At 35.7% G+C, this 14,431-nt stretch overlaps 1 protein-coding gene across 1 annotated transcript in view; it reads right to left on the bottom strand.

Moving 5' to 3' along the window:
* Positions 1-275: 275 nt before the first annotated feature.
* LOC130012185 (short transient receptor potential channel 7-like) overlaps positions 276-14,431 on the bottom strand; it is a 33,252-nt gene continuing 19,096 nt past the window's right edge. Inside the window, exons 9-11 of the mRNA XM_056099607.1 lie at positions 11,689-11,887; positions 10,438-10,653; positions 276-384 (exon numbers count right to left, since the gene is read on the bottom strand). Coding sequence (XP_055955582.1) covers positions 376-384; positions 10,438-10,653; positions 11,689-11,887 — 424 coding nt within the window. The 3' untranslated portion in view covers positions 276-375. The remainder of the gene's footprint in view (positions 385-10,437; positions 10,654-11,688; positions 11,888-14,431) is intronic.

Below are 14,431 nucleotides of genomic sequence, written 5' to 3'. Positions count from 1 at the left end.
CACCACGAAGGGGTAAATTACTAGAAAATTATAAATTAACGAGTGGAACCAATAGGCCATTGTGTCAAGGCAGCAGAGGCCACACAAGAGGTTGCTTGTCGGCGATAAAATGTATTAATCTGTCTGGCCAAGGATGCCACTCACATCCGCAACATATCTGGGCTTATGGAGCTGCCTACGGTCAAATTTCGCATATTCTATAATTTGAGATTTCCCATAGTACGATAGATTTAATACATGGTTATATACTTACCGTATAAGTTATTTTTTCATCTCGCTCTGGCTCCTCGTTTATTGAAGATGTGGTCGGAAAATTTCGTTCGGTCGGTGTTGATGCATTTGTTTCTGTCATCTCAATGGCGACGTTGTCGTGTGCTAGATTTGCTGCCTGCAAGAAGAAAAATAACGGATGTATTAATTAATTTGTTGGATACAATCACTGCATGCTATTCAATACATATTTTCTGTTGAACGCCTTCGATTAGACATACACAATAATTGCGTTCTACACAAATCACAGATGTAGAACAAGGAATCAAAGAATGAGTTCAAAGAACGGGTATTTACAATTAATAAGGTTAGGTTTAATTAATAACACACTGATTTTGACAACTAAATCTATGTCTGTTTTATTTAGTTTTTAAGTTTAGAAAGATCAAGTTTATATATTGGACGTTATCTTTAAAGGAAGTATATCGCTAATATACCTAGAAATTGATTTAAATGGATCGCAACCCATATGATAATATATCATCAATATTTACATTCAATCGTTTCTGTTTTACTGTAATTTCTAATCAGTTATGTTCGGCGAAATACGCCAGAAGTCTCAATCGAATGGCGATCTCTGGCGTCTGGTTATTCCAGTCTACACCGATATTATTTCTTGCGCATGCTCTCCAGATAAGAATATGACGTCACCGTTTGACATGACTTGTGGAATTTGTCTAGCGTCGGTTTTCGAGTCCCTTGTTACAAATTGCGCTGAAACGCATTTTCAATGTCGAAGACTTTGGATGATACTGAGTTAGAGACTTAACTACTTTAACGATACATCATGTTATAGTTTTGAAAGTTGCATTCATTACTGTTATGGTTAGTTCATTTAATGTTTCTGTATTTATTTTATGGAAAACTATAGACCTGGTGCCGTTTTGTGCAACCACTGATCACTGCGACTTTCCGCGCGAACAGAAATACAAAAGATGAAACCGATGAATTGACAATTTGATTATTGACTAATAAAAATCATTCTCGCAAACTGTTCAAAAATATTCGGCCGCGTTCACGGTCAATACAAACGACTTCATTCAAATAGCTAGATAATCAGTCAAATGGGACGACCGCTTACAGCAACCCGAACGCCTGACATTCACTTGGACTACAACAGATTGCCCCGAATAGTGGCAAATCGAGTATTGTAGCGATTCAGTTAAGAAGGATAAGCCAAAGTCTTTACGAATACACTACGATCTCCACGAATTATGCCGATAAAGCTAGGAAAAGTTTACGATAATTCGGCACTGTTCGGGGCAATTCGGCATATTCTTGGGTCCCTAAACGCCATAAAAAAACACCGGTCGCTGCCGAACCCGTAGATCGTCGTACTCCTGGCAGATGTTGTCACTTGAGCTCCGGAAACTGTTATGTCGGGAACGGATCAGTACCGCTTATTTTGGCCCGTCGCGAATCCGAATTTTTTTTCCCGATTCGTAGATAAATCGTAAATGGTTCTCAAAGTTCGTAAATGATTCATTGATTTAAATAAAAAAAAAGGATAATCAAAACATTGTTTACTATCTTAACAACGGTAGCAATGAAATCGAGGCTACAGTGCTCTTCAAATGGCAAATACTCGTCTCAGAGTGTAGTAATTTTCAACATATTCCATTTTCATTATCTGTTTTTGACTATTATAACGAGAACTGTCAGCTCTTTATCAAATCTTGCATAATGCTCCTTTAAACAATTTTCTTGTCTTTATAATAGGTCAAGGGGAAGTAATTTATTCACCTCAACGAATAACTAAGGTTAATCAGGTGTTCGCTTGTCAATCAAACGACGGACGTTTTGGATGCCTCGAGGTTATTTTTAGACCTCATCTAGCTATTTTTATCATTTATTTAGAATAATCTAGCCAACACATGTACATAACCCACCGACGCTTTTGTCGAAGCGGAAAGGAATTTAGCGGCAGACGATGAGATATACATACATGTTATCACAGCACCCCAACAAGACCGTAATATACTTCATTAGCCTCCATTCTTATTATATAAACATTTCAAATTGTCATTTTACACTCTTAAAAGAAAAAAACCCAAACATCTGTCGAATTTTGTGGATAAGTTTCGTAATATTTATTACCACTTTAACATGTGACTTTGAATACCAAGAAATTTCAATTGGAAGCTCGACCTCCAACATTTCAAACTGTCATTTTACGTAAATTTAAAATACTAGGGAATTTACTTAGCTAGATAGAACAGTTTCAAGGGAATTTCAATTCAATCAAGTTGTCATTTTACGTAAAGTTGAGAAAAAAAATATCTGGCGCAACTCTTGGATAATATTCGTAATAAATTCTTTCTTAGAATACTAGGGAATTTACTTGGCTTAAATAGAACAGATGCAAGGAAATTTCAATTCTAAGCTACAACTGGGAGTATAGCGTATAACTAGCTAGCCGAATTGGAAACAAATCTTTCGATACAAATTCCTTGAAAAATTGATATGTACCGTCAAGTCGGAATTAATCCAGTCCGATGTAAATGTTAAATATCTCCTTCCTATGCTGAAGTCTCAGTTAAACAGTTATTCATTATTTATTAACTTTTCAATTTATTCCTATACATGGCGTATAGCATAGGTAGGGGGATCACGGTGGCTGAGTGGGTAAGACACTGGCTCGCTAGCCTGGAGGTAGTTCGATCCCTGCATTGGCCGAGAAAGTTGGGAGCAGAACAGTAGGACGTTAAACCCCATTTCATTTCATTTCTTAGCATATGTAAGTGAATAATATGTAAACTGGTTTCCCCTTGTCGGACGGAGGGCTTTACAACCTCGTGAGTTTTCTCCGGGACCTCCGGTTTCCTCCCACTGCTAAAGACCCCTATGTGCAAGCGAATTATTGAAATAAAATTAAACCATATGTTAGTCCCGAAATGACCTACTCTATCTCTCTCCCTCTCTCTCCCTCACACACACATTTAAGCGTACACATAAAAAAATTAAAGTAGACCGTAGTGCCGATGTCTGACGTATGCACCCGGTCGGTACAGTAGACGAAGGACATTAAAACCCTTTTCATTCAATTCAACGAACATATTATAATTCCACATATTTATTTGTTTCATACTTAAATATTATAATTAACCTATCTAACATTCCGCACATCATGTATTTATTTATATCCGCTTATATCCATCAACACGCAATACTATAATTTAAAGTAGCTAAGTCTCTAACTCAATATCATCCAAAATCTTCGACATTGAAAACACGAATTACTTGACAATTTAAATCAACATTGATCATGTGATCTTACCAGGAAAAGATGGGCTTCTGATATCCAATATTTAAAACTAAATAAAAATTGTACCATTGGTACACGAATCGTGTACCATAATGCCTTTCAGCGCCATTTCTAACAAGGAACTCGAAGAACGAGGCTAGATATATTCCACAAGACATGTCAAATGGTGATGTCATATTCTTATCTGGACACAGATCACCAAATATTTCTACGCCGCGCCGTCACCCACGAAACAAGGGCCAAAGTTATTTTTAGTCTCTCTCTCCCTTTCCCTTTTTTCCCCTTTTGCATGGCGATTTTTATTGACTTTTTGGTGTAGAATCGAAAAACAGGGTTTGAAAATACATTTTCTGCCAGGTTTTGGTGAATATTCATGATTTTGAGGCGGAAGGATACAAGAGTTGTGAGGTTGGTTACGTTGAAATGTAGGGCCGGATATTGCATGTTTACTTGTCTCTACTTCCAGCTTGTGTATCTCAAGTTTTTCATGATGAAACTCATACATGCTTTCGGGCAAGAGTTTGCCACATGTTGCTCCATCTGTGGCAGAAAGCGTTCTACCCAACGAAAATTTGGGAAAAAGTTAGAGCCGGTCTAAGAGACGAGAATTAACATTAAAGTCAATGGGGAAATAATTAGTGATCTGTGGCCATCTGGAGAGCATGCGCAATAAATACTATCGGTGTAGACTGGAGTAACCAGACGCCAGAGGTTGCCATTCGGTTGAGCATTCTGGCGTATTTTGCCGAACATAACTGATTTGAAATTAGAGTAAAAACGGAAACGATTGAATGTAAATCAGTTTATATACATTCATTATTATTATATGCGTTGCGACCCATTTGTATCAATTTCTAGGTCCCAAATATTAGCGATTTAGCTCCTTTAACATTTAATGTAAAACTAATATTACACTATAGAATTGATAGGGTTTAAAATCTCTTTTCCGTATTCTTATAGAATAATATAATATGCTTATTTGGCAATACAATATAAAATCTACATCTGTTTCTATTTTTTTTCCTTTTATAAGACTAAAATCGATTTGTTTTATGAATCTCTGGTGGCCTTATTTTGCCATTTAGGATAGACGAAGTCCTTGAAGGACAAATATAATGCTTTTACATTTATAGAAAGTGACAGTTCTTTCAAATCTTTATCTAAAATTACTTTTACAAAAGCACAGTTATTTTGACTAATGATTTCAGTTCTCCTTAACTCAGAATACAAGACGCATCAATGTAAAGTTATGGAATGATATAAATTAAATTTCTGTTAATAAAAAAATATCATCCAATTTTGCGATTTAAAGAAGGCGCACATTTCCTTAAAATCCTTTAAATACTAACTTCTATTTTTCCATATAATACATACACAAAAAAGAATTGACAATTCTCGCTATAATAGATAAAAGACATAAATAACGTAAATAGAATATGCTGAAAATTTCAGTCAAATTGCTCCACTTTGAACCGAGATATTAATTTTTTTAATTTTAGGCTAGCCTCAATCATCATTATTAAAGCTGGTACGATAAAAATCAAAGTCTCGATTATCCATTTTTACGTTTAATTATTTTTCAAAAAATGTATTCCAATCCTCTAAATATCGTAGGCTAACGTCTAATTAATAATTTAGATAAAATTTCAGACCTCAAGAAAGACCTGCAATAGGCAGATTTAGCTCTTGCATAATTTATGTTTAAGTACTATGCATAGACAAATTCGTTGTATTTTTAAGTATTATACATAGACAAATGCATTGTATCTTTTAAGTATTATACATGGATTGAAATGAAATGAGTTTAACGTCCTACTCTTCTACACCGATTGGACTAGTATTACACATAGACAAATTCGTTATGGATTTGTTTGTTTGAAAACCATAAACCAATCAATTCAAATTAAGTATTCATTTAATTAGTAATTACTAATGTCCAACGCAATATACTTCTCCAATTATCCCGCACGTACTAAGATGGTCGACCTTTGAATTAGCGTCTATAATTAAATGATTGTTTTTCGTCTATACAATTTTATCCATCGTATTTGTTAATAGCGGTTCCTAACCTATTTTTCTAGTAAATCAAATCCCAGACAGCAAACGAAAATTTTCAATTCTTATTTAAAGATCCATGCAAAATTTAGATAAAGAGATGTTCCAAATGGTTAAATGTCACCAGAAATATACTTATAAGTAACTTGTGTTCCATGTAATTGAGTTATATGCAACTGTTGCTTTGATTTGTTTCTATCGCTGCGAATGTCTACCCACAGTCTTGTGCGCAACACGATTTGAATTCGACTCAACAGATCTTTTTGTTGGCAATAAATAGCATCACCCAGAACGCGAGTTTTTTTAACAACTCTTCCGGATCCTGGTAAGGTGAAACCATGTTAAACGAAATTTTGACCTATAAAAAAAGACGGGAAATAGTATCTGTGTTTTAATCAGAATGCGGCATCCTTTCACGGACTTATTGTCTTGGATTACGGCCTGTGTACTGGGATAGGATTACCTAAGTGATATGATTACTCCTTCAATGAACGAGTAAAGAAATATTTAGCTAAACTAATTTGTTATTTAAAGTAACGATACTTTGCATGTTTCGGAAAATATAAAACAGGGGTTAATAGGTATTCAGGGTAATTATTTTTTAATTAAGATTTAATTTTGAAAAGAAAACCAAAATACCAACGCTTGATAATCCCCACCTTGGAATCAATCGGATTTGAACTAGGTCCATCAATTTGTTAAAGACGGTGACGGGCTTACTAAATAGTAGGCAGCAAAGGTAGATGAAAATTTTACATCGTCATATCCTTTTAATTACTGAACGGACTGGAACCATTTTGGATTGATGTTGCTATTAGAGATTCACCTTTCACAATATTGTAGGTTAAAAGGGATTCTATAGCGCTAAAATCAAGTTCGGAGTCTTTAACATTTACTTTTCCGCATGTATTTGTAAATCATTAAACGAACTTTCACAGATAACACAATTTGTGTGTTGATACAAGTGAGTCGAATACTGCAAATTAAAGTAAATAAGTAAATAACTAAATCAATGATAGATATTTTCGGCTTCCGTGTCCCGAGTTTTTTTCATTAATAATGCATAATAATAATAATATTTCTAAACAAAAACCCGAACAAAGTATTGTTGTCAGATTTTATGTCTGTTTGACCTAGACTATATAAATGTTCATCAAATATAAAATAAGATAAAATAAGCAAGATCATAATATTGCTAAAGCAAAATCTATCTTGACAAATTATTATGTCACCTGAATTATATTATTTGAAAGTCATAACGTGTCTACTAATGGCCATATAATTTATAGGAATCTAGGAACATTCTGTTTTAAATATTAAACGAAATATTACCTAAATGCGTTTATTTCTATTTTGTCTCAACAAATTGTCCATGGTGAGCTAGTCACTGCGGGGCAGTACGATTTATCCAATACTATCCAATAACACACAATACTAAATAAAAAAAAATACTACCAAATAATACCACATGCTATACCTAACTATTATGAAATACTAATATTGGGTAATAAATCATATTTATGGTGCTTATAAGAAGTTATAGTTAGAACTAATTAGTAATCAAGGACAAAATGACAAGCCATCACATACAGGAAGTATTCTCGGCTTAGATTTTAAAAACTAAATGAGATCAAAAAAGATTTCAGTGTGTTTTCTTTAAATTCTGAGAATATTTTGAACAGTTCTATAAAACGACCGACACACGCATTCATCCCCACAAGAATTCCCGGCTTAGATTTTTAAAACTAAATGAGATCAAAATAGATTTCCGTTTGTTTTTTTTTAAATTCTGAGAATATTTTGAACACTTCTATAAAACGACCGACACACGCATTTATCCCCACAATGAACTCGACACATAAATATATGATCGCTGAATAACTATTCAGTCATGTTCAGAAATTCGAACGATATAAAAATTTAAAACGTAAAAAAGACAACATTATTTCTTTTCTTTTAAAATCTGAGAATATTATGAACCAACCGACCGACCCATCCCTTCATCCCTGCAAATAATTCACACACGCATAAATATATATTCATATATAAACGGTCTAATTATTATACAGACATGTAAAGAATTTCGAACGATATAAAAATTTTAAACGTAAAAAAAGACAACATTAAATTCCTACATCACAATTATAGAACCGATTAAGAATGAAACGCATTTTTTTTCCTGGAAAAGTTTCACCAAAATTTACTTTTAGACACAGAAATGAGAAAGTTTACTGTTTTGTCGTTAAGCAAAGTTCCATGCATACCAAAACATTTAGAATCGCCTTGTCGTTGTCATTAAACATAAATGTTATCATTTTAATGATAAAGGTGCTACATAATTAGATCGCTTGATCGAAATAACATTTGGTACGTGTGACTTTTTTGTTATTATTTCTTGTAATTTGTGGAAATAAGTCGTTTCGGTTAGTTGCCATATTTATTTTTGGGATCCTTCAGGCTGTTCGCAGTTCTGATCAACTACTCCAGTGTCAAATTTGGAATGATAAACGAAGTAAAAAGTCATTACAGTAAAAACAATAATCTGATAACACACTACTCAATTACACCTACGCTGGACCCATCGTCATTCCACATGTGATTGGATGAACGGAAGATATTAAAACCTCATCGTGAACGTGTATCGTTTTCTTGAAATAGGAATTTACTAGCAAAATCTGGATTTTCGAGAATGATTTTGACGAGTAATGAAAACCAGACTTATAGAGGGAGGATACAAAATCAAATTAACTCATTCTCTAAAATTCACATGCATAACACAACAAATCCTTCGCCTGATCTATGAATATTTAATAATTTATAAAATGGATGCATAATATATATATATATAAATTGCTTAGTAAATGAGCAGATCGCATACTCTGTACTTGATCAGGCGTATATAGAAGTGGCGTTTTATTATCATTCCTAATCTTTCCATTCATAAAACAATAACGGGAGTTCCTCGATGAATGGAGAGATTAAGTATTTTGCAGATGATGTTGGACTCTTATCTCACACCCGTCAACAAGTACTGCCAAAGACGACTACTGGTCCAGAGATAAAAACAACGAAAACGAATACCTTACATGTGATCGCTAAACTGGGCGATCCTATCAACATTGAAGGAAGCGGTGAAGAATAATATGTAGGTTTTATCGTCGATACCGCATAACAATGCGTATGGCCAAAGAACAAACTGTATCTAGTACATACATAACTGCAGATGTTTAACTCGAACCTCACCTTCGTTTTATTCCATTATTCCATGGATCGGAGGCGGGGAGGTAAAGCAACGGCATTGTAGAATATAAGGTGGTCAGATTCTATTTTAAACGGGTGCCGTGGGAATTAACAATAGACGATGAATTGGACATAATCAATGGACCTCGGGACAGAAAAGACCAAAAAAGAAGTAAACAAAACGAATATCGTAAGCACGAAATGGATTAGGTAGCAAAAAGTGACGCAGGTGAATATATCTTATATGCATTGGAAATGGTACCATAAATAATAAGTGGAAATTAACCAGGACAAAAATACCGTAATTGTGTTTTCATAATCAAATATCACTCAGAAAAGTAGACCCATTTAGCTATACTATTCTACAGTAATATGCTTTGAACAAACAAGTCCGGAAATAGCTATCTTTTGTTTTGAGTGAGTTTTGAGCTCTCTACCATTAATGGGATTATTTGGTTATTGTGCAACAGAATAGAAAAAGTATGGCAACACACAATGATTTAAATAATGTTTTGGTAGTGGTAATTCATCAAGGATACGTGCCAATATAACCGTCGTTCCCATGACAACATAGTATCAGTTGTTTTCAATAAAGTAGACATACTCTGCCTCGCATCCGACACCCTCTACTTTAAAATTATTCACATTTTATAAAGTTATATCAATATAATGCCGGAGGGGTGACCATCTGTACAACCATCGTAAGAGCTGGATAGTGGAATCTGAACGTCTTATGTCTTCTTTAACATGGGGGATTGGGTGGCCTAATGCGCGTTGAATCATAAGGTCAGTCATTATGCCAAGTGGCGTGGCTTCCATTCCCCGCTTGTACCGGACAAGGAGTAGGATGGCCTGTCCTGCCTGGTAGATTTTCTCCGGGTCCTCCGGTTTCCTCCTGCTGCTAAAGACCCCAACAAGCGAAATTGAACTATATGGTAGTCCCGAAATAACCCAGTTTCTCTATCTCTCTTTCTCTCTCTCTCTCTCTCTCTCTCTCTCTCTGCCATGCCAAACAACGACATTTTTGTGAAGGGAGACAACAAGATTGTCAGTGTTCAAGGTGTCGTATCTCCGGGTATAACTAAAGACCTTGAGCTAAGAGTGCTTACAAGATATTGGTGCAAAGGGCACAATAAACCCGACAAACCCTCCAAAACTTAAAACTATGTAGACAGGTATGGGTGATAGAAGAAACATCCATTTTCCACAGGGCTAGCACAGCAAGCTCAGCAGGATAGAAAAGACAAACCCCAAAACGATGACTTGTGGACCTTTTACAAGTATGGAGGACTGGATCTTGTTCCTTGTGCATTTGGTATTATGATTCTATTAGTTTAGATTATAATAAATTCTATAGCATTCTGGATGCGGCTATGCGCTAAAGTAGTAATATGCCTATTCAAACTCCGATATCAACTAAAGCTGTCGTAATCTCGGGAAATATAGTCAGTTTCATATCCTAGACATATCTTGGTTATAGCACACATCGTGGTGCCAATACGCCACTATCAAATTATCCGCTTCACAGTTCTACAGAAATCTCGGTCCAAACGTCGACTTTCAATATAAACCCTATCTATCACTAATTCCCAAAATACAAGACTTACCCCGGTTCCTGTGGACTCTTCAACCGGAAGATTTTCACCCGGTTTAGCTGTGACTACTTCATCGTCTGGACTTTGGCAACAGGAACAATATAAAGTTTTAAATATCCCCCTAGGGGCTAACAATATATTAAAAGGCACTGGTAACACAGGCGAATCACCGATATATTCCATATATAACATACTCCTAGAAAACTTCCATTCTGCATCAGAGTCTTCCTGAAATTTATTTAAATTTGTTCAACAAGATTTTAATCTAAATCTGAGAGAGGGAGAGGGTAGCGCCTACTCGAAACAAACTGTGCCATTTCGTAGGATTTTTAGTCCTGGGAGGAAGTCGGAGGACTTGACAGACGACGCTAGCCCTCGTTACGTATCAGCGGGGAATCGAAACCTCGCTACTTGACTCAATGATAGACCTAATGATCTATGTAGCACACGGCTTAAACCCTAGGTTTTAATCTATACAGTCGACATAAGATCGTTTGCAAATATTCATCCAACCCCCCAATTAAAGTGAGACATCAAAAATGAACGTGTCGCCGTGAGTAAGGCGCTATAGCTCAATAACCATGGGTATCCGGAGTTAATTCAGGTGTTGTCCGAGAAAGTTCATCGTGATTTCCCAGCTTGGATTTCCGATGTCAGTGGTACAGAGAGGAGGGGGATATGACAATTAAACGCGCCTTTTCGTTCAGATTGGTGTGCCCGTAAAAGTACCATGGACAGTATGAAATCGATGAAGGATTTTATTATGCACCTTCAGATCATTAGCCTCGTTGGAGCAGAAAGATAGCTCTAAAGCTATGAGACTTTACCATTAACCAGTTCACCCTATCGTCAGCGGGATGATAGAAGATGGCCATAGCAAGCATAATCAGTTCATATAAAATATATTAGGAAACGAAATGTAATGGGGTAAATGTCCAATTGTTCTGCACCGACTGGGCTAATGAAGACGGACATACGCTACACAGTGTGCTATGGGGGAAATTTTGCCCAGACAGCGGCACTTCGGTCTTCTTTTACATGCAAACCAATCTGTAACGGGATCTCGGGTTCCCATCCCATCCGCACAACTAGACGCTGTTCATGCCAGCCCCCCCCCCCCGGTCCTGCATCACTGACAAGGAGGGGAGGCCGAGCCGGAAAATCCCAAGTGACATTCTCAGCCAATACCGATTGGTTAGAAGCCCAGCGTTTTACTCACTTAGTCACTGCAGCTCCAAAATATATTAAGAGTATCTCACTTACTGCTATTTTTTGAAATGATCTGGTCATCATGGCGATCAAAATATTCAGTAAAACTATCACCGATGTTGCGTTGTAGGCCCCATATATAATATATCCAATGTCTTCTGTTACATAATTATTATATTCACCTAATCGAACAACATCTGGTTCACCTCGTCCAAATAAGGACCAAAATACTGTTCTAAATGTCGCCTTAACACTGTAAAATATAATACACTAAAAGAATTGCAATAACAACATAATATATATATATGAAAATGCGTATAGATGAATTAGGTTCTTCCTATAATAGTTCAAAAATAGATAATGGAAATTAAATTTATTGAAAATTTCACTCACATTACTTTATTCTGTGCGATGTTGTGCGTGTTTGAGGTTTTGACAAGATAGTCTCGATCGTTACGATACAAAAATCCCCCGAAGTATCCAAAATCTATTTTATCTTTAAATTATTAAATGGAGAAGGTGTTCTAATCTAATCAATATCTAAGCCATGCACCCGGTGACTTTTAGAGTTGATTATGGACTTGCCTTGTAAATAAATGTCTAAACAATCAGTTGTATAACATTTGAAACTATAAAGTCCCACAATAGGTAGATTTAGACTCTACACAATGCACGTTTCAAACCATTTCCTTTCACATTATTTCGGAAATGTTTTAATTTGAGAAAAGCGCGTGCTTAAGGATTTTTACTGTTTATAATTGACGATGTGATATCAACGTTTTGTCGAAATCGAGTGTAGGTCTTTTCGGGGCTACCTTATGGTCCAATTTTATTTTCATAATTATCTTGCGCGTAATGGTCATTATAAGGAGTTTGAAGAAACCAGAGGACCCAGTGTGTTGGACAGGCGACCCTACTCCCTGTCACGTACCAACGGGGAATAGATACCACGCCACTTGTCTCCATGACAGACCTTGAGATCTAAAGTGCATCCGTTAAATCTTTAGGCCACTCAATCCTCTAGAATAAAACAAAGTGCTAATGTGCTAATGTAAAGCCTAAGATTAACTCATTAAGTGCGCGCTGTATCATAAAGTCTGTCATTGAGTCAACTGGCGTGGTTTCGATTCCCCGGTTGTACGTGGGGTCGTCTGTCCAACCTCGTGGGTTTTCTCCAGGTCCTCCGGTTTTCTCCCACTGCTAAATACCCCTACTCGCAAGCGAATTATGGAAATAAAATTGAACTATATGTTAGTCCCGAAATGACCTAGTTTGTGTCGAGTGGACGTTAAACCCCATTTCTGTCTCTCTGTCCCTCTCTGCCTCTCTCTCTCGCTGTCTCTCTCTCTCTAAATATCCATATACAGACAAAATACATAAGATATGGTTATATCTATTCCCCAGAGAAAATAGCACTTTTACCATATAAATTATTGCCAATCTAATGTTATAATTATTATGATTTTGATATGGCTCCTTTCCATTTTCCCCAAATTATTCAAACCAAACTTAAGTAAAACTACATGTTACAATGTAAATGGGGAGGGAAAATAAATTCCGACGTAATAAAATGTCAATTTTTCAATCGGATCTCTTAAACCGTTAACAATTAAAGAATTCACTTTCGTTTTCTTGTCGTTATTTGGTAATGTTTGTCATCTTTCATTCTTATGGCATTTACTGGTTTGTAAGAAATAGTAGATTTGGGATTAATGCGCGCCAATACCTCATCAACTTTACATACATGAATAATACGTTTTGACAGTTTGAATGGGAACATCCGTCAGTCAAATACCCAGGGAAAGAATTGCATGTATATTTAAATATTTAAACAAAAGACTTCCATTGTTAAAGGAAAGGTTGATGAATAGCATGTTAACCAAGTCAGAAAATTTTAGCTCAAAATAATGAACCGTTTGGAAGTTATCGTCAACACAGTTTATTGCACTGTGTGACCTGATAAACCGGATTATTAGTTGTTGTCTGTTAGCTTAGGTAAGCGGTAATTATAAAGCCTGACATTACTCCTAGGACAAAAAAAAGGGACGTTGCCATGTCGCATGTGCATGGCTTATAGACGAGTATAACAAGATAAAAGGTGATTACTGGCAAATAGGTAACTCCACCTGAAAACTGGAAGTTGGTATTTCTTTAGAAACTACCACCACCAAGCTTTATCTATTCGCTTTGAGCCCGACAGAGTGAGCCTACAGGACTTACATTCATGCACAGCGTTAACCCGATGATACTGAAAGCAACAAAACTATTTCATGACTGTATGACCGACATAAGTCATATGATTTCTATATATTAAAAACCAATGTTACTTTTCCCATTTTGTTAAACATATCTTTGACAACATTAATATATTTTATTTACCTAATTATTTCTCAAGTAAGATACGTGTTGAACTAAACAGACACTGGTATGAGTGATATATTGTTCTTATAAAAACACATAGTCAATTAACTCTTTACAGCCAAATATCAACTGGCCCCTGGGTTATAGAACCATATTAAACCAGCCAATGGCTATTACGTCAGATATAATTTAGACGAAACATTACAGTCTAAACAATGGAGGGATTAAGTATTGGTCATTAACCAAACTCTCTATAAAACGAACTATTGTTTTAGATTTCAACTTAGAAGCAATATTTTATACTTTAATTGTCAATGTGTCACAATTGTCTATTATATATTTTGTAGAATTGTATTTCAAACATAGAGTGAGCTATGGTTTAGAACGGATCGGATCTCTCTCTTTTCTTGTAAATATTTGTTGTTTTATCTATGTT

The sequence above is a fragment of the Patella vulgata genome, chromosome 3, assembly GCF_932274485.2.
Source record: "Patella vulgata chromosome 3, xgPatVulg1.2, whole genome shotgun sequence".
NCBI classification, from domain to species: Eukaryota; Metazoa; Mollusca; class Gastropoda; family Patellidae; genus Patella; species Patella vulgata.
Note: the sequence above shows the minus strand (reverse complement) of the source record. Positions and strands in the feature narration are given on the sequence as shown.